This window comes from Trachypithecus francoisi, unplaced genomic scaffold (genome assembly GCF_009764315.1).
Source record: "Trachypithecus francoisi isolate TF-2019V2 unplaced genomic scaffold, Tfra_2.0 Lachesis_group21, whole genome shotgun sequence".
Taxonomy (NCBI): domain Eukaryota; kingdom Metazoa; phylum Chordata; class Mammalia; order Primates; family Cercopithecidae; genus Trachypithecus; species Trachypithecus francoisi.
The window spans coordinates 29,912,289-29,939,180 of record NW_022681467.1 but is presented as its reverse complement, the minus strand read 5'-3'; the positions used below and the strand labels follow the sequence as shown (position 1 = coordinate 29,939,180).

Sequence of the window (26,892 nt, the reverse complement as noted above, 5' to 3'; positions counted from 1 at the left end):
TCCCATACCTTAAAATTTCTCTGTGCCACTAACTATCTTCATCTGTTTCCCATGTCTGAAAAAGTCTCTCTCCCCTTCTTCAAGGATGATTTGCCTAGTATGTCCTGGATGGCAGACTATAACCTCTAGGATTGCCCAACATCTTTTAATGCTTTCTTGCATCTTTTTTTTTTTTTGAGGCGGAGTCTCTCTCTGTCGCCCGGGCTGGAGTGCAGTGGCCAGATCTCAGCTCACTGCAAGCTCCGCCTCCCGGGTTCACGCCATTCTCCTGCCTCAGCCTCCCGAGTAGCTGGGACTACAGGCGCCCGCCACCACGCCCGGCTAGTTTTTTTTTTTTTTTTGTATTTTTTTAGTAGAGACGGGGTTTCACTGTTAGCCAGGATGGTCTCGATCTCCTGACCTCGTGATACATCCGTCTCGGCCTCCCAAAGTGCTGGGATTACAGGCTTGAGCCACCGCGCCCAGCCTTTCTTGCATCTTAATTACATTCCTTTCTTACAGACCTTTTGTCTTACTCCACAAATATAATAAATCACCCAAACCTAAAATGTTTCCTCAATCCTATCTGTTCCTCAAGCTGTTTTCCCATTCCCCTTTCCTTCACTATACTCTTTTTTTAAATGCAGTTGGCCAGGCACGGAAGCTCATGCCTGGAAGGGTGCGGTGGCTCATGCCTGTAATCCCAGCACTTTGGGAGACCGAGGCAGAAGGATCACAAGGTCAGGAGTTCGAGACCAGCCTGATCAACATGATGATGAAACCCCGTCTCTACTTAAAAAAAAATACAAAAATTACCTGGGCATGGTGGTGCGCGCCTGTAATCCCAGCTACTCAGGAGGCTGAGGTAGGAGAATCACTTGAACCTGGGAGGCAGAGGTTGCAGTGAGCCAAGATTGCATCATTGCACTCCAGCCTGGGCAATAGAGTGAGACTCCATTTCAAAAAAAAAACAAAATGCAGTTAATATAGTCAGTGCATTTTAATTTTTTTTTCCTTTGGAGTTTTGCTCTGTCACCCAGGCTGGAGTGCCGTGGCAGAGTCATGGTTTACTGCAGCCTCAGCCTCCCAGGCTCATGTGATCCTCCCGCCTCAGCCTCCTGGGTAGCTGGGAATACAGGCATGCACCACCATGCCCAGCTAATTTTTGTGTGTCTTTGTAGAGACAGAGTCTTGCCATGTTGCCCCTGCTAGTTTCAAACTCCAGGGTTCAAGCTATCTGCCCACCTCAGCCTCCCAAAGTGCCATGATCATAGGCATGAGCCACTGCGCCTAGCCCCCATTTTAATTTTTAAAACAGACTTTCAAAGAACAAATGTAACCTCTAATTATAAAATAAAAATTATCTGCCATCCTATATAGGGCTATCTCTTGTCAGTCCTTTGCATTGGGTATGACTGCAATCACACACTGTGTAATAGTTTCATATTCTGGGTGGGTTTTTATTTGGTTACTCAGTACATATCGGGCATTTCCCCCAAATTATTGAAAATCATTTTGAATGACTGCAGAAAATTGTATATAGACACGCCACAATTTAATCATTTTCTTTTCATTAGTCTTTTTGGGGATTTTTTTTTTTTTTTTTTTGGAGACATTGTTTCACTCTGTTGCCCAGGCTGGAGTGCACAGGCACAATCACTGCTCACTGCAGTTCCAACCTCCCCAGGCTCAGGTGATTCTCCTATTCCACAGGCACACCCCACCACACCTGTCTAATTTTTGTATTTTTTGTAGAGACAGGGTTTATCCATGGTGACCATGGCAGTCTCGAACTCCTGGGCTCAAGTGATCCACCCACCTCGGCCTCCCAAAGTGTTGTGATTACAGGTGTGAGCCACCATGCCCTGCCTGGATTTCTTTTTCAGACAGATTACAAAATAAAACAGCCAAGTCAAAACATGCAAATATTTTGAAAGCTGAAAAATACTGGTTGCTTGTTTGTTTTTTTGTTTGTTTTGTTCTTGAGACAAAGTCTCGCTCTTGTCCCCCAGGCTGGAGTGCAATGGCACCATCTCAGCTCACTGCAACCTCCACCTCCTGGGTTCAAGTGATTCTCCTGCCTCAGCCTCCCCAGTAGCTTGAAATACAGGTGCCTGCCACCACACCCGGCTAATTTTTGTATTTTCAGTAGAGACGGGGTTTTACCATGTTGGCCAGGCTGGTCTCAAACTCCTGACCTCAGGTGATCCACCTGCCTCGGCCTGCTAAAGTGCTGGGATTACAGGCGTGAGCCACTGCATCCGGCCTAAATTGTTTCTTTTTAATAGTGTTTGTTTTTGGTTTCTGAGACAGATTTTTGCTCTGTCACCTAGCCTGGAATGCAGTGGCGTGATCTCAGCTCACTGCAACCTCCACCTCCCAGGTTCCAGAGATTCTCCTGCCTTAGCCTTTTGTGTAGTTGGGACTACAGGAGCAGGCTACCATTCTAGACTAATTTTTGTATTTTTAGTAGAGACAGGGTTTCTCCATGTCACCCAGGCTGGTCTCGAACTCCTGGATTCAAGCAATCCACCTGCCTTGGCCTCCCAAAGGTACTGGGATTATAGGCATGAGCCACTGTGCCTGGCCCTAAAAAATAGTTTTAAAGGTAATAATTGATCTGTTCTCCCATTTGCTGGACATTTTCAAACTATGTACCGCAAAAAACAAAATACCCATTTCACCATAAAGTTTTAAAATCTTTGCCAATTTGGTAAGTAAAATTGTTAATGGTTTTTTAAATTGAAGATGAACAATATTTCATATAATTACAGGTCATTTGAGTTTCTTTCATGAACTATATATGTTTTTTGTACATTTATCTATCATAAGGGAATAATTCTGCCTATTTTTAAGAGATCTTTACAATCTGAGAATACTGAGCATCTCATATTGGTTAAATACTTCCTTTGCTTTTGATACTACATTTTTAAATTTTAAGAGTTTTATATTTCTATATAGCAAAATTTATTCAGCAATGAATTAACTCTTCATATTTTCTTCTAGAGGTTTTAGTTTAATTTTTAAAAATCAATTTAAAAGTCAACATCGAATCTACTCTCATCTTGGGATAAGCTAAGGCACTAACCTGATTTTTCTTTTTCCAAACAGCCAGTTTTCCCCAGCTTATTAATCTAAGACTTAATTCTCTTTTGCAGCGTTTGATACTGTTAAATGTCCCATCTTTTTTTTGTTTTTTTTTTTTTGACACAGAATCTCACTCTGTCGCCCAGGCTGGAGTGCAGTGGCACGATCTCCGCTCACTGCACTCTCCACCTCCCAGGTTCAAGCAATTCTCCTGCCTCAGCCTCCTGAGTAGCTGGAATTACAGGTGCGTGCCACCACACCCAGCTACCTTTTTTTGTATTTTTAGTAGAGATGGGATTTCACCACGTTGGTCAGGCTGGTCTTGAACTCCAGACCTCAAATGATCCGCCCACCTCCGCCTCCTGAAGTGCTGGGATTACTGAAGTGAGCCACCGCTACTGGCTAAATGTACCATCTTTTAAAAAACATTTTTCTCTTAATTTCTGTGACAGTGCTTTTGTAATCTTGTACTCCCACTTCTCATCATCCCTTTTTTGGTTTGTCCTCTTCCTACTATCCACTAAATATAGGTCTCTATGGTTGTGTTCTTGTTCTCCTTTTCTTTCTCCACAGATTTTTCCCTGGATCTCAAACTCCATGATTTCTAAGGTTATCTCAGAGAACGATTCCCAAATCAATCTCTACTCTTTATCTCACTCCCATCCTCCAGTATCAAATTATCAACTAAATGCGGGAGATCTAGAATAACTCTCCCATCCCAAGGCCCTCCCTATCTTCCTTTTTTTAAAAGACAGTGTTGCTCTGTCACTCAGGCTGGAGTGCAACGGCACAATCACAGTTCACTGCAACACTGAACTCCTGGGCTCAAGGGATCCTCCTGCGTTAGCCTCCCGAGTAGCTGGGACTACAGGAGCATGCTACCTTACCTGGCTAATTTTTTATTTTATGTAGAGATGAGGTCTTGCTTTGTCCCTCAGGCTGGTCTCAAACTCCTGGGCTGAGGCAATTATCCCTCTTGGGCCTCCCAAAAAGCACTGGGATTATAGGTGTCAGCCATCGTGCCCTGCCAGGTTCCTCCTATTCCTCTAAACATTCCCTTCCTATGGTCTCCTCTCCCTTTTAGGTTTTGGTTCTATGGATGATACTGCCGTTTTTCCAAGGCAATTTTACTTTTTATCTCCCTGTGCTTCTTGACACTCAGTATCTAAGTCCTGTTGATTCCACTTTCACATTCTCCCTCTACTCTTCCACCATCACTGCCTCAGTTCTAGCCTTCATTACCTCTCAACAGATTATTGTAACAAATTTCCATATAGGACTTTCAACCTTCACTCACCATATAATCCAAACTATATACCACTGTCAAAATATTTTTTCCTACAGAGTTCTGATCACGCAGTCTCCTGTTCAGATATTTTAGGCTGGGCGTGGTGACTCATGCTGTAATCCCAGTACTTTGGGAGGCCAAGAAGGGTAGATCACCTGAGGTCAGGAGTTCGATAGCAGCCTGTCCAACATGGTGAAACCCCATCTCTACTAAAAATACAAAAAATTGGCCAGGCCTAGTGGTACACACATGTAATCCCAGCTACTCTGGAGGTTGAGGCAGGCGAATCACTTGAACCCAGGAGGCAGAGGTTGCAGTGAGCCGAGGTTGCGCCACTGCACTCCCATCTGGGCGACAGAGCAAAACTCAGTCTTAAAAACAAAACAAAACAAAAATCAAATTATTTTAAAAGGCATTCCTTTCCATTAAAAAAAAAAAAAACTTCTGTAAATCTTCATTTGCAAACCTCCATCTGGTCCCAACCTATCTAACAATAAAAATAACATTTATTAATGGCTAAGCACATAGTTGTATCCCAACTTCAGGTGGCAATAAAGCATGATAGTTATGAGCTCAGGCTCTGAAGGTAAGGCAGTTCCAGGTTCAACTGTGCCACTTAACGCTATTAACTCAAGCAAGTTCTTTTCCCTTTCCAAGCCTGTTTTCTCATCACCTACAAAAATGAGACAATAGTACCTAATTCATAAACATTTAAGGACTAACTGAGACATGTTGAGCATAGTGTCTATCATATAAGGGCAAATAAATATAAATGGACTGATTCTACTCTCAAATCACCAAATGCCATTTTTCCCTTGAAATTACTGTATCTTTAGCTAAATATTGTGATTAAAGATTTCCTACAAAACAACCTGTGTTTTTCGCCACCTTTGTTTTTCTTCTTTCTCCTTAGAATTCCTTCTTCCCTCCAATTCCTCTAAGACATGCATATACAATTTATAGCTCTATTTTAAGGTCTTAGGTCAAATATTATTTCTTCCATTAAGGCTTTATACATTTTACTTTATACACTATTTAATTTACATCTTTTAAAATAATCATGTATTATTTTCTAATAATAAACATAAAAACAACAACAGTTCAAAAAGAAAAAAAGATTCAAAGCATCTCTCAAATAAAAGGGTATGAGATTAAGACAGAGTGACAGTTCTAGCGAATTCTGCATGCTTGGACTTTGGGGAAGCCCTTATATAATTTTCCATTATATAAGAAGTCTGTTTCCATTATCTGTTGTTATTTCCCATAATAGTTATAATTTGCAAAAACGTGTGTGTCTAACCATAGTGTTCTCAAAATGCAGACCCTGGTCTAGCAGCATCAGCATCACATGGAAATGTGTTAGAAATGCAAATCTTGAGCCCCACCCCAAACCTAATTAACCAGGTGATTCTAATGTGCTCTAAAGTTTGAGAAGCAGGGTCATATTAAAATAGTACTGGCGGTTTATTTTATTTATTTTAATAAGTTTAAGTTCTTTTAGTAAAGTGTGAGGCTAAAACTAAAACTAGATTGTGAAAATCAATCCGGCAATCTATACAGTACACAGAATTGTCAGTGGAACCAGCACCACCATTGGCTTTGAAAAGCAATTAGCTGGCTGGGGTGTGGTGGCTCACAGCTATAATCCCAGCACTTTGGGAGGTCACCGTGGAGAGATCACTTGAGGTCAGGAGTTTGAGACCAACCTGGCCAACATGGTGAAACTTCATCTCTACTCAAAATACAAAAAGTTAGCTGGGTGTGGTGGTGCGTGCCTATAATCCCAGCTACTCGAAAGGCTGAAGCAGAATCACTTGAATCCAGGAGGTGGATGTTGCAGTGAGCCGAGATCACACCACTGCACTCCAGCCTGGGTAACAGAGCGAGACACGGGCTCAAATAAAAAAGAAAAAAAAAAAGCAATTAGCTGCTAATTATGTGCCATTATAACTTTGTTCCCCTATTCCATAATCTTACAAATATCTGCTAATTTCAATATACATATACATCTGACCTACACATAAGTTCATAAGTTATGGACAGGATAGAGAATCTCAGACAACCAAAATGCTATTATAGTATAACAAGGTCATAAGAAATATTCAAATCAAAGAGTAACAATCAAGAAGGCACATGTGCTGGGCGTGACGGCTCATGTCTGTAATCCCAACACTTTGGGAGGCCGAGATAGGGCAACTGCTTCAGGCGAAAAGTTTGAGACCAGCCTGGGCAACAGAGCGAGAGCCTGTCTTTAAAATATAATAATAAATTTTTAAAAAACCCAAAAAACGCACATCTAATGACAAAATCTTGAAAATCAGGCACCAATCATCTTGGTACTTCATAAAAATAAATAAATAAATAAATGAACAGAAGACAACACTGAGAAACATAAAACATCCTGACATGCTGTGAGGAAAACAGATCAACAAATACATTCATGATACAGACAGCACTTGAATTAAGAGCAAAAGCTAAAATAACCTAAGGCTATTAGTAAACTTCCTAAATGATAACTGTGGGGATGGAGGGAAGGATGTGAAGCCCTTGTCCACTAAGTATATACTGCCCTGCCTTTTAGTTTTATAGTCATGAAATCTGCAAACAAAAGCAAAGGAGAAAAGGCAGTCACAGCTATGACTACTACTCATAATTGTGTAGTAACATTTAAACAGCATTTGACAGTTTACAAAATGCTTTTCAAACCCATCATCTCAAAGGTGTGTGTGCTCTGGAATAAAAGCTGATGCACAGGAACTTATGCTTAACACAAAAGACGTACTCAAAGATCGTCAGGCAGTCTCAGAAACCTAGAAGACATTGTTCCCCAAATTATTTATGACAATGATTCACGTAGGAAGATAAAAAGCACTGATGAAACAGCATTAAGTAGGGGATCCAGCAATGCCTTTATAAGATATTTAAAGATCTCCAGAGTACAAGTGGTTTGATGAAAATATTGTAAGAAAGAGACTTGCAGAAAACAAGCAAGCAACAACACATTGGCATAACAGAACCTTTTAATCAACATATAAAATTTGATCACACACCCACTTATTAATGCAAAGATACAGGTTTATTGTGTAAAAGAAGAGGTTAATGACCAATGCAAACTGAAATACTAAAACATTTTATGGGGGAACTTTCAGGAATTCAAGAAATCTTCTACTAAAAATAATCATACTAAAAAAAGACTTAAGAGACATAATAGTAGACTTCAGTCTACAGATAAGTATGTAATTTTTTAAACTTGTCCTATTGCTTTTTTTTTTTCGAGATAGGGTCTAACTGTCATCATGCTGAGTACACTGGCATGATCTCAGCTCACTGAACTCCCCAGCTCAAGTGATCCTCCCACTTTGGGCGCGCTCCCCATTCCAACAGCTGGGACTACAGGCACGTGCCACCAGGCCTAACTATTGTTTTTTATTTTAATTTTTTTGTTGTTGTTTTGTTTTCTGTAGAGATGAGGTCTCACTCAATTGCCCAGACTGGTCTCAAACTCTTAGGCTCAAGTGATCCTCCTGTCTTAGCCTCCCAAAGTGCTGGATTACAGGTGTGAGTTACCACGCCCGGCCCCACTGATTTTAATCACAGTGAAGAATAAAAGTATCTGTTATTTTCTAGGCAAGAAGTTACTGCTCCTTAATATTCTACCTCTTGTGAGATTAGTATAGATGATTCTTCGTCATAAAAATGTGAAGGTAGGTATCTATTAGGTAAGACACAACAGCTTTACAAACTATGATTTCCCTAAAGATCTTGATGAGTTGTCTTTAACTTTTTATTATGAAAACTTCCATATATTGGCCAGGCACGGTGGCTCATGCCTGTAATCTCAGCACTTTGGGAGGCCGATAAGGGCGGATCACAAGGTCAGAAGATTGAGACCATCTTGGCCAACATAGTGAAAACCCGTCTCTACTAACAGTACAAAAAATTAGCTGGGCATGGTGGCGGACACCTGTAATTCTAGCTACTCAGGAGGCTGAGGCAGGAGAATCACTTGAACCCTGGAGGTGGAGGTTGTAGTGAGCCAAAATCGCACCACTGCACTTCAGCCTGGGTGACAGAGCGAGACTCCATCTCAAAAACAAACAAACAAACAAAAACAAACAAACAAAAAAAACTTCCATATATTGGCCAGTGGCTTATGCCTGTAATCCCAGCACTTTGGGAGGCTGAGGCAGGCAGATCACTGGGATCAGGAGTTCCAGACCAGCCTGGCCAATATGGCGAAACCTCATCTCTACTAAAAATACAAACAGCCAGGCATGGTGGTGTGTCCTGTAGTCCCAGTTACTCAGGAGGCTGAGGTAAGAGAATCACTTGAACCCGGGAGATGGAGGTTGCAGTGAGCTGAGATCACGCCACTGCACTCCAGCCTGGGTGAAAGAGCGAATCTCTGTCTAAAAAAGCCCAAAAAAACCCAAAAACAAAACCCATAGATGACAAATGCAGATAGACTAATACAATAAACTCCCATGTACCTACCAGGACAGCTTCAACAACCATCAGTATTTTGTTCTACTTGCTTCACCTATCCTCCTCTGCAACATCTGGCACTGTAATATCCCATCTTTGTGGATAATTTTCCCTTACAGTCTGTGACATTACTTTTCTCATTCTTCTCCCCTTCTGACTACTCCTCCCGTGGTTCATCATCTTCTTCCTACTCACTGCTTATGCAATTTGAGAAAAACAAAGAATGAAATGGAATTTTATAATCACTGCACTCTGTGGTTAAGACATGCCACTTACTGCTTTAAAAGCAGAATCATCTCCTTTCCTAATTTTATCTGCTATTACCAGTTTCCAGGATAACCAATAAGCAGTCTAAGTTAATTCACATAGCCCAAGCCTTTCAACACCTTTTAGATGAAGGGGGCCTGCCCCTCCATACCTGTGGGTATTTCTCATCAGGTGGAGACGAGAGACTGAGAAAAGAAGTAAGACACAGACACAGAGTACAGAGAAAGAACAGTGGGCCCAAGAGACCAGCGCTGGTCTCTGATTTCCCTTAGTATTTATTGATCACTATTTTTACTATCTTGGCGAGGGGAGTGTGGCAGGGCAACAGGGTGATGGTGGGAGAAGGTCAGCAGGGAAAAATGTGAGCAAAGGAATCTATATCATGAATAAGTTCAAGGAAAGGTACTGTGTCTGGATATGCTTGCAGGCTAGATTTATGTTTCACTTTACACAAACATCTAACTGTAGCAAAGAGTAACAGAGCAGTATTGCTGCCAGCATATCTCACCTCCAGCCACAGGGCGGTTTTCTCCTATCAGAATAGAACAAATGGTCGACTTTACACCGAGACATTCCATTCCCAGGGAGGAGCAGGAGACAGAAACCTTCCTCTTATCTCAACTGCAAAGAGGTCTCCCTCTTTCCCTGCTCCTCCTCAGCACAGACCCTTCAAGGGTGTCAGGCTGGGGGATGTAAGGTCTTTCCTTTCCCATGAGGCCATATCTCAGGCTGTCTCAGTGGGGGGAACCTTGGACAATACCCAGGCTTTCTTGGGCAGAGGTCCCTGAGGCCTTCTGCAGAGCATTGTGTCCCTGGTTAATCGAGAATGGAAAATGGCGATAACTTTTACCAGGCATACTGCCTGCAAACATATTGTTAACAAGGCACATCCTACACAGCCCTAAATCCATTAAACTTTGATTCAATCCAGTACATGTTTCTGTGAGCACTAGGTTGGGGCTACAGTTACAGATTAACACCATCTCAAAGCAGAACAATTTTTCTTAGTACAGATCAAAATGGAGTTTCTTATGTCTTCCTTTTCTACACAGACACAGTACAATCTGATCGCTCTTTCTTTTCCCCACATTGAGGTCCAAACTTGAAGGCAGATAGACACATGCAAGTGCTAAACCTAGGCTAACAGCAAACAACTGGTACAAAGCTCTACCCCTTCTAATGAAGGCCCAGATGATACCACAGCTAGTGGTGACATTCACATATGTGTAAAGCTCCTATCTCAGCTTTTCTGAAAAAGAAACTTAACAGCCCAGTGATGGCTCTGGGGTTTAGAATGTCCTGCCTCTGAAAAGATGCCAGTATATTTTCTACAAGTAAAAGAAGTATCAACAATTTGGTTATCCATAGCCCACTCCAGATAGCTGTAATCCAATAAGCTAAGAGCCTTCAATCTTTCACAAATATTTCCCTTCTTCAGTTCTGAATTCTTTCTGACACTCATTTATTCTTGTATCATGAACCTGAAGTTTATACTAAAATGAGTATTTAGGAAATCTCTCTCTCCGCATTCTGCGGTAAGCAATCAGTGAATGCTTACCTTGTTTCATCCTTGGATCTGGAGCCATCGTCATTCTGAGAAGCACCTTTAACATCAAAGTTTAAACAGAAAATGAGTTTCAAGAGAGTAGTTTTCACGCTTTTTTTCTAAACATGCCATGTAAGCAAAGCCTTTTATTAAATCTTTGTAATAAAGAACATACTATAACTTAAATTCCAACATGACTTTAAAAGGAAAAATGTCATGTTCATGACTGCAAAAAAAGTCTACCAAAATTTTGTGCAAATGCTTAATAATTAATGGATAAGGGATGTTAATTACTAAAGGTATACTACTCATGCACTACTATTCCTGCCTTTTTTTTTAGATACGTCTAAATCTAATTTAAGCCTAGTGTTTTAACCATCTTTGTATTCCAAATACCTCATAAAAAAGTGCTGATCACCAGCAGAATAAAATCGATTCCAGAAATAGAAAAACCCATAATGTCTCTCTTATGCAGGGGCCTGGAAAACAGCTTAAAAATTAGGAAAGCCACAAATGGGAATCCAAGTGGCCAAAAATTAACGCCCCAATGTTCATATTTTCTTCTTGCTTTATTGATGGAAAATATTCTTAGGATTCAGTCAAGATCTTTTTACCGTAACAGTGTTGGAGGGGCCGGGTGCAGTAGCTTACACCTGTAATCCCAGCATTTTGGAAGGCCAAGGTGGGCGGATCACCTTAGGTCAGGAGTTCAAGACCAGCCTGGCCTACATGGTAAAACCTCATCTCTACTAAAAATACAAAAATTAGCCAGGAACGGTGGCAGGCACCTGCAATCCCAGCTACTTGGGAGGCTGAGGCAGGAGAATCGCTTGAACCCGGGAGGCAGAAGTTGCAGTGAGCCGAGAACACGCCATTGCACTCCAGCCTGGGCAACAAGAGCAAAACTCCCATCTCAAAAAAGTGTTGCAGGGAGGCTGCTAAAGGTAGGTACATTTAAAGAAGCAAAAACAGGCCGGGCGCGGTGGCTCAAGCCTGTAATCCCAGCACTTTGGGAGGCCGAGACGAGCGGATCACAAGGTCAGGAGATCGAGACCATCCTGGCTAACACGGTGAAACCCCGTCTCTACTAAAAAATACAAAAAACTAGCTGGGCGAGGTGGCGGGCGCCTGTAGTCCCAGCTACTTGGGAGGCTGAGGCAGGAGAATGGCGTGAACCCGGAAGGCGGAGCTTGCAGTGAGCTGAGATCCGGCCACTGCACTCCAGCCTGGGCGACAGAGCAAGACTCCACCTCAAAAAAAAAAAAAAGAAGCAAAAACAAATGGTAAACAGGGAAAGAGAAAGAAAAATTATCAAACGCAGAAACAAGAACTCAAGTTCAACCATCTAGGTTCACTTAGTAAAGGAACAATAGTCCCTGGATAGAATCATAGTTTAAAACAGTGAAATTATTACCATATTACAACAAAGCATAATTGGTGGATTAATTAATTTTAAAAAAATGAGTCACCACTATACTATACCATACTTAGCAAAGTTGGTAAATGTCTCATCCACTCTAGAAATATATATCTTTAAAATAGTATGTGAATAAAATGTTGTCTATAGAATGGAATTAATACTATTTGGTAATAAAAGAGAACTAATGAAACACGCTGTGTCATGGATGAACCTCAAAAACATTATGCTAAGTGAAAGAAGCCAGACACAAAAAAACACATATTTTATGATTCCATTTATACAAATGTTCAGAAAAACACAAATTTTTAGAGATAAAAAATAAAGGCCGGGCGTGGTGGCTCACACCTGTAATCCCAGCACTTTGGGAAGCCGAGGTAGGTGGATTGCCTGAGGTCAGGACTTTGAGACCAGCCTGGCCAACATGGCAAAACTCCGTCTCTACTAAAAATACAAAAATTAGCTGAGTATGGTGGTGGGCGCCTCTAGTCCCAACTACTCGGGAGGCTAAGGCAGGAGAATCACTTGAACCCGGGAGGCGGAGGTTGCAGTGAGCAGAGATCGTGCCACTGCACTCCAGCCTGGGCAACAGAGCAAGACTCTATCTCAAAAAAAAAAAAAAAAAAAAAATAGATTAGTGGTGGTTGCCTGTGGCTGACAGTGACAAGGGAAGCTCCTGTAAACAGGCAAGAGGGATTTTACTGAGGGGATAAAAATGTTCTAAACCTAAATTACAGTGATAGTTGAATCCCTCACTTAAGTTACTAAAATTCATTAAGCTATACACTTGAAATGGGTAAATTTTATGTTGTATAAAACAGAACTCAATAAAGATGTTAATGTGGTAAAAAAAAAAAAAAATGAAATACATTTTGGCTATAAAGGGTAAATTTCAGTTTAAGAATGTTTTAATACGGAATACAGTCCCCTAAAATGGCTTATGAATGGGATATAAATGAAATCAGAAAACCACAACAAACTATCCAGCATAAGTTACTAAAATGTGTCTATTACTAGTTCACTTTTCTCAAAATTAAGAAAACCATTAGGAATACTCCATTTAAGTCAACCATGATTTGCTACTTCTAAACTTTCTCACTACAGTGACAAAGAACAGTATTTTAATCACATGAATTCTGAGGGCACACTGCCTAGGTTTGTATCCTAGCTTTATTACGTACTTTGTGACCTTACAAAAGTATACTTGACTTCCTATACCTTTTCCTGCATGTATAAAATGGGGATGACACCTACTTCATAGAGTATTTGTAAGAATTAAACATGTAAACATTTAGCACAGTGCTAGCACATATAAGCAGTCACAATAACTATTATTTCTCAAAATTTACATCTCATTAGGAAAGTCTAAAGAAGGCTCATTTTTCTTCTATATATATATATATTTTTTGACAAAAGGTCTTGTTGTATTGTCCAGGCTGGAGTACAGTGGCATGGTCATACCTCACTGCAGCCTCAACCTCTCAGGCTCAAGCAATCCTCCTACCTCAGCCTCCCCAAGTGGGAGGATACATGGATGCATGCCACCACAAAATCAGCTACATTAAAAAAAATTTTTTTTGAATACATGGAGTCTCACCATGTTGTCCATGCTGGTCTCAAACTCCTGGACTCAAGTGATCCTCCTGCCTTGGCCTCCCAAAGTGCTGGGATTACAGGTGTGAGCCACTATGCCTGGAATATTCGTTCTTTTATTTCACTCCAATATAAAGTGAAGCCATAACTATGAAATTTATGGCATAAATTATTTAGATCTTATCCTCTGCTTACAACCAGAGAATAGTTCACAACTACAACAAAAATCTAACACTTACACAATGAACGTCCAAGAAGAGAACAATGGTTGTTCTTAACCACTGCATTTTACAAATGTATTGCCTTTTAAAGGTATTCCCAATCCAAATTTCCTCAAGAAAATTTTTCAGATTGCTAAACGCACATTTTACCCACAAGAAATTTTAGAAGATCTACAAAGGTATCTTCTACTCATTAAGCTCGTCAAAATGGCCTGCCCTCCCACCACAAAATAGCTCCTAGATAAAGCAGTTTAACACATCGTTCCTATTTCTTGGATGTCTAGCAATCTCAAAAACAAAAAAGTGAACTGAAGCCAGGTGTGGTAGTGAGCACCTGAAGTCCCAGCTACACAAAAAGCTGAGGCAGGAGGACTCCTTGAGGCCCGGAGTTCAAAGGTGCAGTGTGCTATAACCGCTCCACTGAATAGCCACTGAACTCTAGTCTGGATAACACAGCGAGATCCAGTCTCAAAAAGAAAAAAAAACAAAGTGAATGGACACAAGTATGCAGTGAGCAAATGTGAAAAACTGGGTTGCCCAGAGGGCCATTTTCAATCCTCAAATGGATTAGAAAGTCTTGGGTAAGCAGCAAACCTGGGGTGCCGAACCAGAGCCTGCCACATTAGGCTGGTACGGGTCTGATCCATTTTAGAAATACACATGTAGAAAAGGAGGTGAAGTGTTCCCAGTTCAGTGGTACACCCTAGCAACTAGCAGAAGCAAAAGAAATTTTATCTGGGGCAAAGAATCCCCAATTTAGGCCCTTAAGATTCCAACCGATTAAGATCAAATATAAACTTGCAATCGAAGAACAAATGCAAATGAAAACAAACCTCAATGAGGAAGAGACAAAAAACCATTTACATACCCAAGGATTTCAGACACTGGAATTATCAAATGGAGAACGTTTAAAAAAAAATCTGATGTATCAAAAAAAGTTACAAGGAAGAAATGAGAAACTATCAAAAACAAGCATCAGGAAATCTACTCCTAAGGTATACATCCAAAATAAATGAAAACGTATTTCTATACAAATGCTTATAGCAGCATTATTTATAATTCGTAACAGCCAAATGGAAGTAAGCCAAATGTGTATCAAAGAATGAATGGATAAACAAATTGTGGCACATATACACACAGAAGAATTATTACACAGCCATAAGAAGAAAGTAAGTACTGACACATTCTACAAATTAGATGAACCTCAAAGTCATTATGCTAAGTAAAGAATCCAGACAAAAAAGTCACATGATTCCTTTTATGTGATATATCCTCCTGAATAGGCAAATCCATAGAGACAGAGAGCAGATTAGTAGTTATCACGGCTTGGGAGAAGAAATAAATGGTTTTTTTGTTTTTGTTTTTTCAGGTAACAAGAAAGATCTGAAACTAGAGAGAGAGATGGTGGATGTATATCATATGAACACACTAAACACCACTAAGGTGTACACTCTACATAATGGTTAATTGTATGTTATGTAAATTTCATCTCAGTTTAAAAAATCCTAACAAATAGCATATTTGAAGAAGCAATAAATACTGTAGAGCTGAAAATAAAAATACCCCAGCAATTCTACCCTCAAGCATACACCCAACATAAACGTTAAATCTGTTTATTAATAAACATACGCAAAAATGTTCAATGCATCGCTGCTCATAACGGCAAAAAAAAAAAAAAAAAGGCTAAGCAAATGTCCTTTGATATAAAAATGTTAAAACCCGGTACATTCACTCAACAGATTACTATGCAGTAGTAAATTATATAACTACAGACACAATTACATAACTAAATCTTAAAAGGCCTGTAGTCCCAGCTACTCAGGAGGCTGAGGCAGGACAATAGCATGAACCGGAAAGGCGGCGCTTACAGTGAGCCAAGATCATGCCACTGCACTCCAGCCTCGGCGACAGAGTGAGACTCCGTCTCAAAAAAAGAAAAAGGCAACGCTAAAAATTCGCTGGGTGTGGTGGCAAATGCCTGTAATCCCAGCTACTCCGGAGGCTGAGGCAGGAGAATCACCTGAACCCGGAAGGCGGAGGTTGCAGTGAGCCGAGATCACGCCACTGCACTTGAGCCGGGGTGACAGTGGGAGACTCCGACTCAAAAAAAATAAATAAAAAGGCAACACTGATATTTTCGTAGAGCGCAAGAGAAACGTACAAGTACTGCTTATATATCACACATAGGATAAAACTTTTAAAGACCACAGAAATGATAAATTCAAAGTTCAGAATAGTGATTATCTCTAAAGGAAAGAAAAGGAATGATACAGGAGAAAAATACAGGTAGATGCAATGATATTGTTAATACTCTAATTCTTTTTTTTTTTTTGAGATGGAGTCTCGCTGTCGCCCAGGCTGGAGTGCAGTGGCTTGATCTCGGCTCACTGCAAGCTCCGCCCCCTGGGTTCATGCCATTCTCCTGCCTCAGCCTCTCAAGTAGCTGGGACTACAGGCGCCCGCCACCATGCCCGGCTAATTATTTTATATTTTTAGTAGAGACGGGGTTTCACCGTGTTAGCCGGGATGGTCTTGATCTCCTGACCTCGTGATCCGCCCGTCTCGGCCTCCCAAAGTGCTGGGATTACAGGCGAGAGCCACCACGCCCAGCAATTATTAAATATTTTACATTACTAATAGTTTCAACTTCTGGGGGGCAAAGCTGAGGACACTATAAATACTGAGGTTTAAGGCAGTTTAACAATATAACTTGTATTTTATCTTCCAGACTTTCAATTTATGTATAGAAAAATGTGACTATTAGAGAGTTCTTGTGAACAGTAATCAAAGTGTTAACTCCAAATCAGTATAACCATTTCAGAAATTTCTTTCCATCCTCACTAGCCCCAAAGAACTAATCTGGAAGACCTATTAGGTCTTGCTACTTTATTTTTTTTTTGAGAGAGGGTCTCACTCTGTCACCCAGGCTGGAGTGCAGTGGTGTGATCTTGGCTCACTGCAACCTGACTCCTGGGCTCAAGCGATCCTCCCACCTCAGCCTCCCAAGTACCTGGATTACAGGCACGTGCCACACACACGGCAAATTTTTGAATTTTTTGCAGACAGAGTTTTGTTACGTTGCCTAGGCTGGTCTTGAACTCCTGGGCTCAAGCAACCCTCCTGCCTCAGCCTCCCAAAGTGCTGGGATCAAGGGGTGTGAGACACTGCACCCAGCCTGTCCTGTTATTTTTAAAAGTCATGAGTCAAAAAGGAAGTAGGAAGTCTTTCGATAAAGTAGAAAAAGAATAGCACCTGACAGCTGCAAAATGTTTCACAATGCAGTTTCTAAGTAAACCAAAAAGATCTTCATCAAACTCATCAAGAAATCCATTAATCTGCTCTTTCATTGTCTTCAGGCCTCTAAAATCTATGTTTCAAGTGAAAATACACTTAGCCACTAAGGTGCCACACAGTTTATTTTTCTTTAACACACACCACTAAATCAGAGATTCTAAGACTTACTAATGCACATATAATGAATTAGTATTGTCAAAGGTATCCCTGCAAGTGTAACCTACAGAAGTAGAAGGGGAATGGTAAATGGATTTCAGCTCGTAATGGCTGTGTGGTACAATGTTAAGAAGGACTTAGAGGTCGAATGCAGTGGTTCACGCCTGTAATCCCAGCACTTTGGAAGGCTGAGGTAGGCGGATCACCTGAGGTCAAGAGCTTGAGACTAGCCTAATCAACATGGAAAAACCCCATCTCTACTAAAAAAAAAAAAAAATTAGCTGGGCGTGTGAGACTGAGATAGGAGAATCACTTGAATCCAGGAGGTGGAGGTTGCGGTGGGCCGAGATTGCACTCCACCACGGACAACAAGAGCGAAACTCTTATCTTAAAAAAAAAACAAACAAACAAACAAAAAAAACGCGGGGCGCGTTAGCTCACGCCTGTAATCCAGCACTTTGGGAGTCCGAGGCAGGTGGATCACGAGGTCAGGAGATCGAGACCATCCTGGCTAACACGGTGAAACCCCGTCTCTACTAAAAATACAAAAAAATTAGCCAGGCACCTGTAGTCCCAGCTGCTGGGGAGGCTGAGGCGGGAGAATGGCGTGAACTCAGGAGGCGGAGCTTGCAGTGAGATCATGCCACTTGTACTCCAGCCTGGGCGACAGAGCAAGACTCTGTACCAAAAAAAAAAAAGGTTTTAAACTCAACCACACACTGCTACAGACAATAAATTCTGTCTGCCATTGGCATAGTTGGCAGTGTGGCATCTAATCCATATGAACTGCCATAGTGGGCCTATAGAATAAATACTATATTAATCAACTCATTATTCATAGAGCCAAATGTGATTCAACTTCTATTTGGCTAATTTTTCAACTTATGTAAAAATATACATGCTTTTACTCATAGAAATACGAATATATCTCATTCTCTCTAATGTGATCAAGTTTGAGGGGACAAAGAAACACTTTCCTACTTTGAAGTCTACCTGTACCTATTACCACCACCATTTCAACAGCAATGGGTAGATTAAACTAAAAAGAAAATGTTTAAAGTGATCAATGTCTCTTTTTTAAAAATAAAAAAATCATTTCTTTCTTTTTTTTTTTTTTTTTTAAAGAAACAAGGTCTCACTCTGTCACCTAGGCTGGACTGCAGTGACGTGATTACAGCTCAGAGCAGCCTCAACCTCCAAGCTCAAGCAATCTTCCTGCCTCAGCCTCCCAAAGTGCTGGGATTAGAGGCGTGAGCCACCACACCAGCCAGAAAAAAACATTTTATTAATCTGAAAAAAAAAATCAAAATAATTACATACAGCATACTACAATGGCTATTTTATTTAAGAAGGATCATTAAAGACCTTTAAAAGGTGGTCACTTACTTTCTGAACATGTAGTTTCACCATTGGTAACAACTTCAGACTCTAACTGTAGTCCATCAAGACAAATTGATAAGTCTCCTACTGTCTCTGTTGGCTCTCTGTCACCTCCAAGCTGCAAAGTCACAACTACTTCTTCAACTGGAAGAAAATAAAGTTACAGAAAAAATGGTCACTTTTTTTCCCCGGTTAAGGCATCTTAACTGTTAAAAATTAACTGTTAAATATGTGATGTCCAAGAAAATATAACTATATGTACATATAAATTGTTTAACTTTGTTTCACCCAAGGTTTGAGTACTTTTGACACCAAAACACTGTATCTTTTAAAAAGGACAAAATTTGTTAATGTTTCATATCCATGATGTAAAATAGTATGTCCATCGTTTATTATTTTCATTTCATCCTTGTAAGACTATAGTATAAAATGGGTTAGCATAAGAATAAAGATTATTTAGCAATACATACCTGAATTGAGTAAAAACATAATTTAAGGATAAATTATATCTAATAAGCCCTAAATGAGAAAATTATTAGAAGTATGTTTTAGATAGTCGAGGGGTAGAAAAAATGTGTTTTATTAATATATAATTATATATTTAATATATATTAATTAAAACAAGCTACACATATTTCCATATTATATAAACCACAACCACATAAAATGAAGACATTTTAAAAAATAAGCATTTAATTAAAGCTGAATGTGGTGGTACCCGCCTAGTCTCAGTCTCAGGAGGCTGAGGCAGGATAATCACTTGAGGCCAGGAGTTCAAGACTACACTGTGCTGCAACTGCACCTGTAAATAGCTACTGCACTCCAGCCTGGGAAACAGAGTGTGTCCTTGTCTCCCCATGTCCCTCCCAAAAAAAACCATTTGAAAAGGAAATCTGTAAAAATATTCATTGGATTTGTCTCTGAAGTGGGATTTTTATTTTTTCTTTCATCTCTGCTCTATATTTTAGTTTTTCCACAATTAACTATGTATTACTTTACTAATATCTATTTGCTAAGTAAACAAATATTTGCTAAAAATACTGAATTCAAAATGAATGGCCAAACCAAGGTTACTCAGAATACTTTCAACACTGTAAAATTCTTCTATCTGTTCATCCTATAACCAAGTAAAACTTAAAAGTATGAGTGAACATGAGTCATTATGCATGCTTGGCACATAAATTTCTTCCAGAAAAACAAACAGCTAAGTGTAATTTCTATTAGTCTTACATACATACGTTTCATATTGTTTGACTTTAATGTTTCATAAATATCTAATGCAGCAGTTCCCAACAAAACATCAGATTTCAGTGTCTGGTGACTCCACACACGAAAATGTAATTTACTCACAGGGGTAACGATACTAAAAGTGAAAAAAGCGGAAAAAATATTATTTTTATTGAATATGACAATGAGATCCTAAATAAATTACAATTCAGTTTTAAAGTCTAAAGTCTTCTCACTGCACCCCTTACAGTTTACTATACAATCAATATTGGCCTATGTTCAGTAACCTTATGAAAATTATCTGAATGCTAGCTACATGCTTACATGGTCATTTTCACTTGTGATTGAACTATAGAAGTAAATTCATCATATATTGTCAACAAAAGTGAAACTGCTTATCCTGCAACAAACTATTAGAAAACTAGTTTTACGTTAGTAGTACAGAAGAGTAACTTTACAAATTAAATCCTTATGTTAGTAGTTTACAGAGCTTGAGGTTATTTTATCTTTACAGTAACCCTGTGAGATGGGAATTATCACTTCCTTCTTCAGATACAGAAACTGACATTCAGAAATAAAGCAAACTGCCTAAGGTCACACAGCCAGTAAGTAGCAGAATGGTAATTTGAATAAAATCTTGACATTAAACTTTATATTAAAAAGTTCCTCAAGTCAGCTACATAATGATTTGAAGATTACATTACATACACCAAGTTTCACACTGCTAGAGGCAAGTTGCCCAGTCCAACTATCAAATATGAACTCACTCATACCTTACTAAATGCCAATAAAGAATACTCTCTATAATGGTATTTCCAAAGTAAACTGGGAAATTTGAATTTGCAATACACATACAATCAATGTTAGAGTCAAGCATCAGAAAGCTAGGAGCACTATATAATCTACCACAGTCCTATGGTTCAATGATACAAAGACAAATTCCAGAAATGTTTGAATTTCTCTATATCTCATTCTCTCTACTGTGATCAAGTTTAAGGGGACAAAGAAACACTTTCCTCCTTTGAAGTCTACCTGTACCTATTACCACCACCATTTCAACAGCAATGGGTAGATTAAACAAACTAAAAATTCCACATTGCTCTTCTTAGGGGGTACAATGTATTCATTCTCTTCAAAATTCTCATATGCTACTTTCAAGAGAGCTCATACTATATATCATATTAGGAAAATATTTCTCGGCCAGGCGCAGTGGCTCACGCCTGTAATCCCAGCACTTAGGGAGGCTGAGGTGGGAGGATTATTTTACGTCAGGAGCTTGAGACCAGCCTGGCCAATATGGTGAAACCCCGTCTCTACTAAAATTACAAAAAAATTAGCTGGGAGTGGTGGCGCATGCCTGTAATCCCAGCTATTCAAGAGGCTGAGGCAGGAGACTTGCTTGAACCCGGGAGGCAGAGGTTGCAGTGAGCAGAGACAGCGCCACTGCACCCCAGCCTGGGTGAGACTGGGAAAAAAAAACATTCTCTATTAGTCAGTTCAGAAATCATAACGAGGCTGAAATAAAAAGCAAATAAATTTAACTTTACTATTTTTAATATGGAAGAAAAAGGTACACAAAGTATACTGTCAAAGATGACCAGTCTTAATTGTTTCAATTCAATTCTCAACAGCAGTCTGGAAAGCCTGTTACACAACAATGGAAGTGATAAAATTCCAGGCCAATTTGCTGCAACTTAAAAATTCAGGAAAAGAACTTGAATTTAAGTTCCCCAAATGTCTGTGATCAAAAACAGCATTACCACACAGAACTACAAAGTGAGTTTCTTTTTTCTTAACTTTTAAATCACTAAGGAGTTCATGACATTAACAGCTTAAGAGCCTCTGAGTGCATATCAAGTAAGCACTCAAAGCAGTCGGAGGAAATTAGGTGACCATCTAATTCAACTGAACATCTCTGGCCATTATGGAGGCTGTGACCTTTTATAGATTTCACTTGGTAAAGGAAAAAATATATATGAGATGGGAACTCACTACTTTGCCCTGGTTAATCTCTAACTCCTCCTGGGCTAAAGCACCTTATCCTCCCACCTTATCCTCCCAAGTAGCTGGGATTACAAACATGTGCAATCATGTGGTTTTTTGAAATTTTTATTAATACATTGTTTCATTTCGACTCAATCTACGATGGGCCATTAATTAAAAACAGAAAGCCTAAGTAAGAAACATTTATGCTGAAATAAACACAGATGAGGAACATTGGAATGATATGGGCCTCCAGATGATCTCCCATAAATTCTTCTTTTTTTTCTCTCTTTTTTGAGACAGGGTTTCACTCTTGTCACCCCGGCTGGAATGCAATGGCGCAATCTCAGTTCACTGCAACCTGCAACCTCTGCCTACCAGGTTCAAGCAATTCTCCTGTCTCAGCCTCCCGAGTAGCTGGGATTACAGGCACCCACCACCACGCCCAGCTAATTTTTATATTTTTAGTAGAGACCGGGTTTCACCATGTTAGTTAGGTTGGTCTCAAACTCCTGATCTCAGATGATCCTCCCACCTTGACCTCCCAAACTACTGGGATTACAGGAGTGACCCACCATACCTGGCCAAATCATTCTTTTTCTTCTTTTTTTTTTTTCTTTTTGTAGAGACAGGGTCTTGCTACACTGCCCGGACTAGAGTTCAGTGGTAATTCACAGAAGCAATCATAGCAAACTGCCCCTTTGAACTCCTGGCTTCACAGAATCCTCCTGGCTCAGTCTCCCAAAGAGTTGGGATTACAGGTGTGAGCCACCACACCCGGCTCCATGTGTTTCCTTCTATTTTAATTTTAAAAATTAAAATGAATCTTTAATGGGTGTTAATATCTTAGATTATAATGCCAACATTTGGGGCTTTGTGTTAAAACTGAGCTATATCCTACTTCTATGAATCTATACTACATATATAAACACCAACATACAAAGATATATGCACATGGATGTATCCGCGACACTGCCTAGTAACACAACATTAGGAGCCAACTAATCAATACAGAACTATTAAAATATAGTTCACCCATATTAAGGAATATTACAAAGCTATATAAGGGATGTAAGATCCATATGTACTCAGGTGGAGAGATCACCATGATATTAGTGTTAAGTACAAAAAGAAAGTTGTAGAATAAAATGTATAGTAGTAGTCCCAGCTACTGGAGCAAAAGGCTGAGATGGGAAGACTGCTTGAGCCAGGGAGGTTGAGGGCACTCTGGACAACACAGCAAGATCCCATCTCATTCAAAAAATAAATAAGTACAGTATAACTGGCACCGTAATTTAAAATACTAAAAAACTGGCCAGGCACAGTGATGCATGCCTGTGGTCCCAGCTACTTGGGAGGCTGAGGCAGGAGGATCTCTTGAGGCCAGGAGTGCAAGGCTGCTGTGAGCTATGATAGCACCACTATACTCCAGTTTGGGTGACAGAGTGAGACACTATCTCAAAACAAAACAAAGAAAAAACTAATTAAAATACTATTTTTTTTTTTTTTTTTTTGAGACGGAGTCTTGCTGTCACCCAGGCTGGAGTGCGGTGGCCGGATCTCAGCTCACTGCAAGCTCCGCCTCCCGGGTTCACGCCATTCTCCTGCCTCAGCCTCCAGAGTAGCTGGGACTACAGGCGCCCGCCACCTCGCCCGGCTAGTTTTTTGTATTTTTAGTAGAGACGGGAATTAAGTTAAAAAACAGAGGGGGTACTCATAATCCCTTAATTCAACCCAAAGTTAATAAAAGGGCTGCCAGAAATCTTTTTAGGTCTGTGACCATGGGCTCTTTTCAGTTATTGTTCAGTGACAAGAGCAATATCATCACCAACTGAACTAGAGAAGGTAAAGAAAGGGAATGACTATAAAAACAGCTATTTAAAGAGAAACAAAAAAGCAGACCAGAAGGAATCCTAGGAAAAGGGGGGGAAAAAAAAAGAAGAGAGAAAGGAGGAAGAAAAAAAAAAAAAAACCCAGGCCGGGCACGGTGGCTCACGCCTGTAATCCCAGCACTTTGGGAGGCCAAGGCAGGCAGATCATGAGGTCAGGAGATCGAGACCATCCTGGCTAACACGGTGAAACCCCAGCTCTACTAAAAATACAAAAAAATTAACCGGGCGTGGTGTCGGGCGCCTGTAGCCCCAGCTACTCGGGAGGCTGAGGCAGGAGAATGGCGTGAACCCAGGAGGCAGAGTTAGCAATGAGCCAAGATCACGCCACTGCACTCTAGCCTGGGCAACAGAGCAAGACTCCGTCTCAAAACAAAAAAAACCAAAGTGAGAAACTTTTTTTTAATTGTATTTCCAATCATCTACTAAACAAAACGTACTATAGAAAAATAATTCCAAACTTACACTGTAAGGGGTTGCTTCCACTTGGGACTGTTTGTGTTGTTGCATTTTTCTGTCTTCTTTGACTGTCCATCTACTGTGACCTCTACATAAGGACTTGGTCCAAACCAATTCTTCTTATTTTCCTTAAGTTTTGCTGAGATGACTATGTAAAAGAAATGAAAAATATTTCAATAGATGAGATATTAATTCACTCATGAAATCAATTTAACTTCATAATTAGGCAGATTTACTAAATTTACTCAAGAAGCAGTTTTGCTCTAAAATACTTACCAATTTTATTCACTCATAACCTTTGTATTTCTCCCATCCTAGTAAATAAATACAGAGGTTCCCCGTACCATCAACCCAAACTCCCATCAGTAGAATTCCATGCTATCAAAAGTCCAGAACTCAGATCAATTAAAAAGTACACATATGGGCCAGGTGCAGTGGCTTACGCCTGTAATCCCAGAACTTTGGGAGGCCAAGGCAAGAGGATTGCCTAAGCTCAGTAGTTCAAGACCAATCTGGAAAATATAGCGAGCCTTCATCTCTCCTAAAAATCAAAAAAATTAGCTGGGCATAGTGGCATGTGCCAATAGTCCTAGCTACTTGGGAGGCTGAGGTAGGAGAATCACTTGAGTCCAGGAGGTCAAGGCTTCAATGAGCTATGATTGTGCCACTGCACTTCAGCTTGGGCGACAGGAAGAAAAATTTTAAAAGCACACATAAGGCTGGGCAGGGTGGCTTGCACCTGTAATCTCAGCTACTCAGGTGGCTGAGGCAGGAGGACTGCTTGAGCCTAGGTGTTTAAGACCTGCCTGGGCAGCACAGTGAGACCATATCTCAAAACAAATAAAATGTATGCATTGACAAACATGGTCAACAAACATCTGTCGCCTACCATGTGTCAGATACTGCTCTAAACTCTAAACTCTGTCCCTAAAGCAATTAACAGTAAAGGATCCGGCTTTCAAGGAGATTATATTCTAATTCAAGTATTTATGATGAAAAACAGGCTGATGTGACAGAACATGACTTGGTAGTAAGGAAGGCTTCTGAGAAGACTTTTAAGCAACCATCCAAATGACAAGGAGCCAGCCATGTGAAGACTAGAGATGGGAATAACAAAGCATTCCAGACAGAGGCAAATGAGTATGGCATATCTGAGGGAAAGTATAGCAAGCACAGGAAAGAATGGTAAATGAAGGGAGATAAGCTTTGTATGGGAGCTTTGCAAGCCAAGATAAAGAATTTGCAGCTGGGCGTAGCGGCGCACGTCTGTAATCCCAGCACTTTGGGAGGCTGAGGCGGGTGGATCACCTGAGGTCAGGAGTTTAAGACCAGCCTGGCCAACATGACGAAACCCTGTCTCTACTAAAAAAAATTCAAAAATCAGCCAGGTGTGGTGGCAGGCACCTGTAATCCCAGTCACTCAGGAGGCTGGGGCAGGAGAATTGCTTGAACCCGGCGGGTGGAGGTTGCAGTGAGCCAAGATTCTGCCACTGCACTCCAGCCTGGGCAACAGAGTAAGATTATGTATCAAAAATAATAATAATAATAATAATTTGGATTTTATTCTGGTGGAAAGCCAAAGGAAGAATAAGAATTACAAACTAAGATTTTTTTTTAAACATCTCATATTATCTAAGACAAGAGCTTCCTATGTTGTGCATCTTGAGATACAAACTCCTTAGCCTTCACCCTTTAGTTACCTTTGCCATAAAATAGCTTTGTCCAAGCCCCTTAGAGGGTATAACAAGTAGAAATATAGTAGAGCACCCCATGATTTCCACAGGTGGCAACTCATTGCTCCCTCATGAGTTGAGGGAGCATACATGAGGTAAATTACAACCAAGGAAGTACTCCACCACCCAGGTTACCTACTCCAGCAGCAAAGTTCAGAGAATGCCAACGCTCATCAAAGTTAAGGAACCCTTGGAGTTGTCAGAGGAGTTTATATAGTAGCTACTTAAGAAGCTTAATATATAGTCCAAAGTCTGGGAATCCAAGCGGGCACAGTCCCAGGTGGTGGCCCTGAAACTCTGACTTCACATATATCAAATACTTTCATCCTTTTAGGCTTATGTGCCTTTTTGCTGGCATTCAAGCCAGCCGCAGAATGACTGACTAAAGAAAAAGAAGAGTTGCAAGAGAAGGCTAGACAAATAGACAAGATCAAGCATGGTGGTTCACACTTGTAATCCCAGCACTTTGGGAGGCTGAGGCAGGAAGATCACTTGAGGCCCAGGAGTTTGAACAAAGCCTGGTCAACACAGTGAGACCACCGTCTCTACAAAAGATAATTTTAAAAATTAGCCAGGCATGATGGCATCACCTGTAGTTCCAGCTGCTGGGGAGGCTGAGGCAGGACGATCGCTTGAGCCTGGGAGGTCAAGGCTGCAGTGAGCTGTGATTGCACCACTGCACTCCAGCCTGGGCAACAGAGCAAAACTGTGTCTCCAAAAAAAAAAAAAAAAAAAGTTCTTTGAGATGCCAAGACATCTAAGTGGAAACATGAAACAGAAAGTCTTTTTCACAATAAAAAAATATTCAAGTGGGGACCAGAGCTATCTCTGATTAAAACGTAATAGGCCAGGCACATAATACCAGCACTTTGGGAGACCTAGGAGGGA

General features: G+C 40.4%; 1 protein-coding gene across 8 annotated transcripts in view; it reads right to left on the bottom strand.

Moving 5' to 3' along the window:
* Positions 1-26,892, bottom strand: part of ITCH (itchy E3 ubiquitin protein ligase) — a 131,964-nt gene that overhangs the window by 69,339 nt on the left and 35,733 nt on the right. For 4 of the 8 annotated variants that reach the window (XM_033186153.1, XM_033186155.1, XM_033186154.1 and 1 more), the window contains 5 exons: positions 24,278-24,419; positions 19,952-20,076; positions 18,720-18,857; positions 10,665-10,710; positions 9,615-9,686 (listed from right to left, as the gene is read on the bottom strand). In XM_033186153.1, the coding sequence (XP_033042044.1) occupies positions 9,615-9,686; positions 10,665-10,710; positions 18,720-18,857; positions 19,952-20,076; positions 24,278-24,419 (523 nt within the window). The remainder of the gene's footprint in view (positions 1-9,614; positions 9,687-10,664; positions 10,711-18,719; positions 18,858-19,951; positions 20,077-24,277; positions 24,420-26,892) is intronic. The other 4 variants (XM_033186157.1, XM_033186160.1, XM_033186158.1 and 1 more) reach the window with 2 other exon arrangements.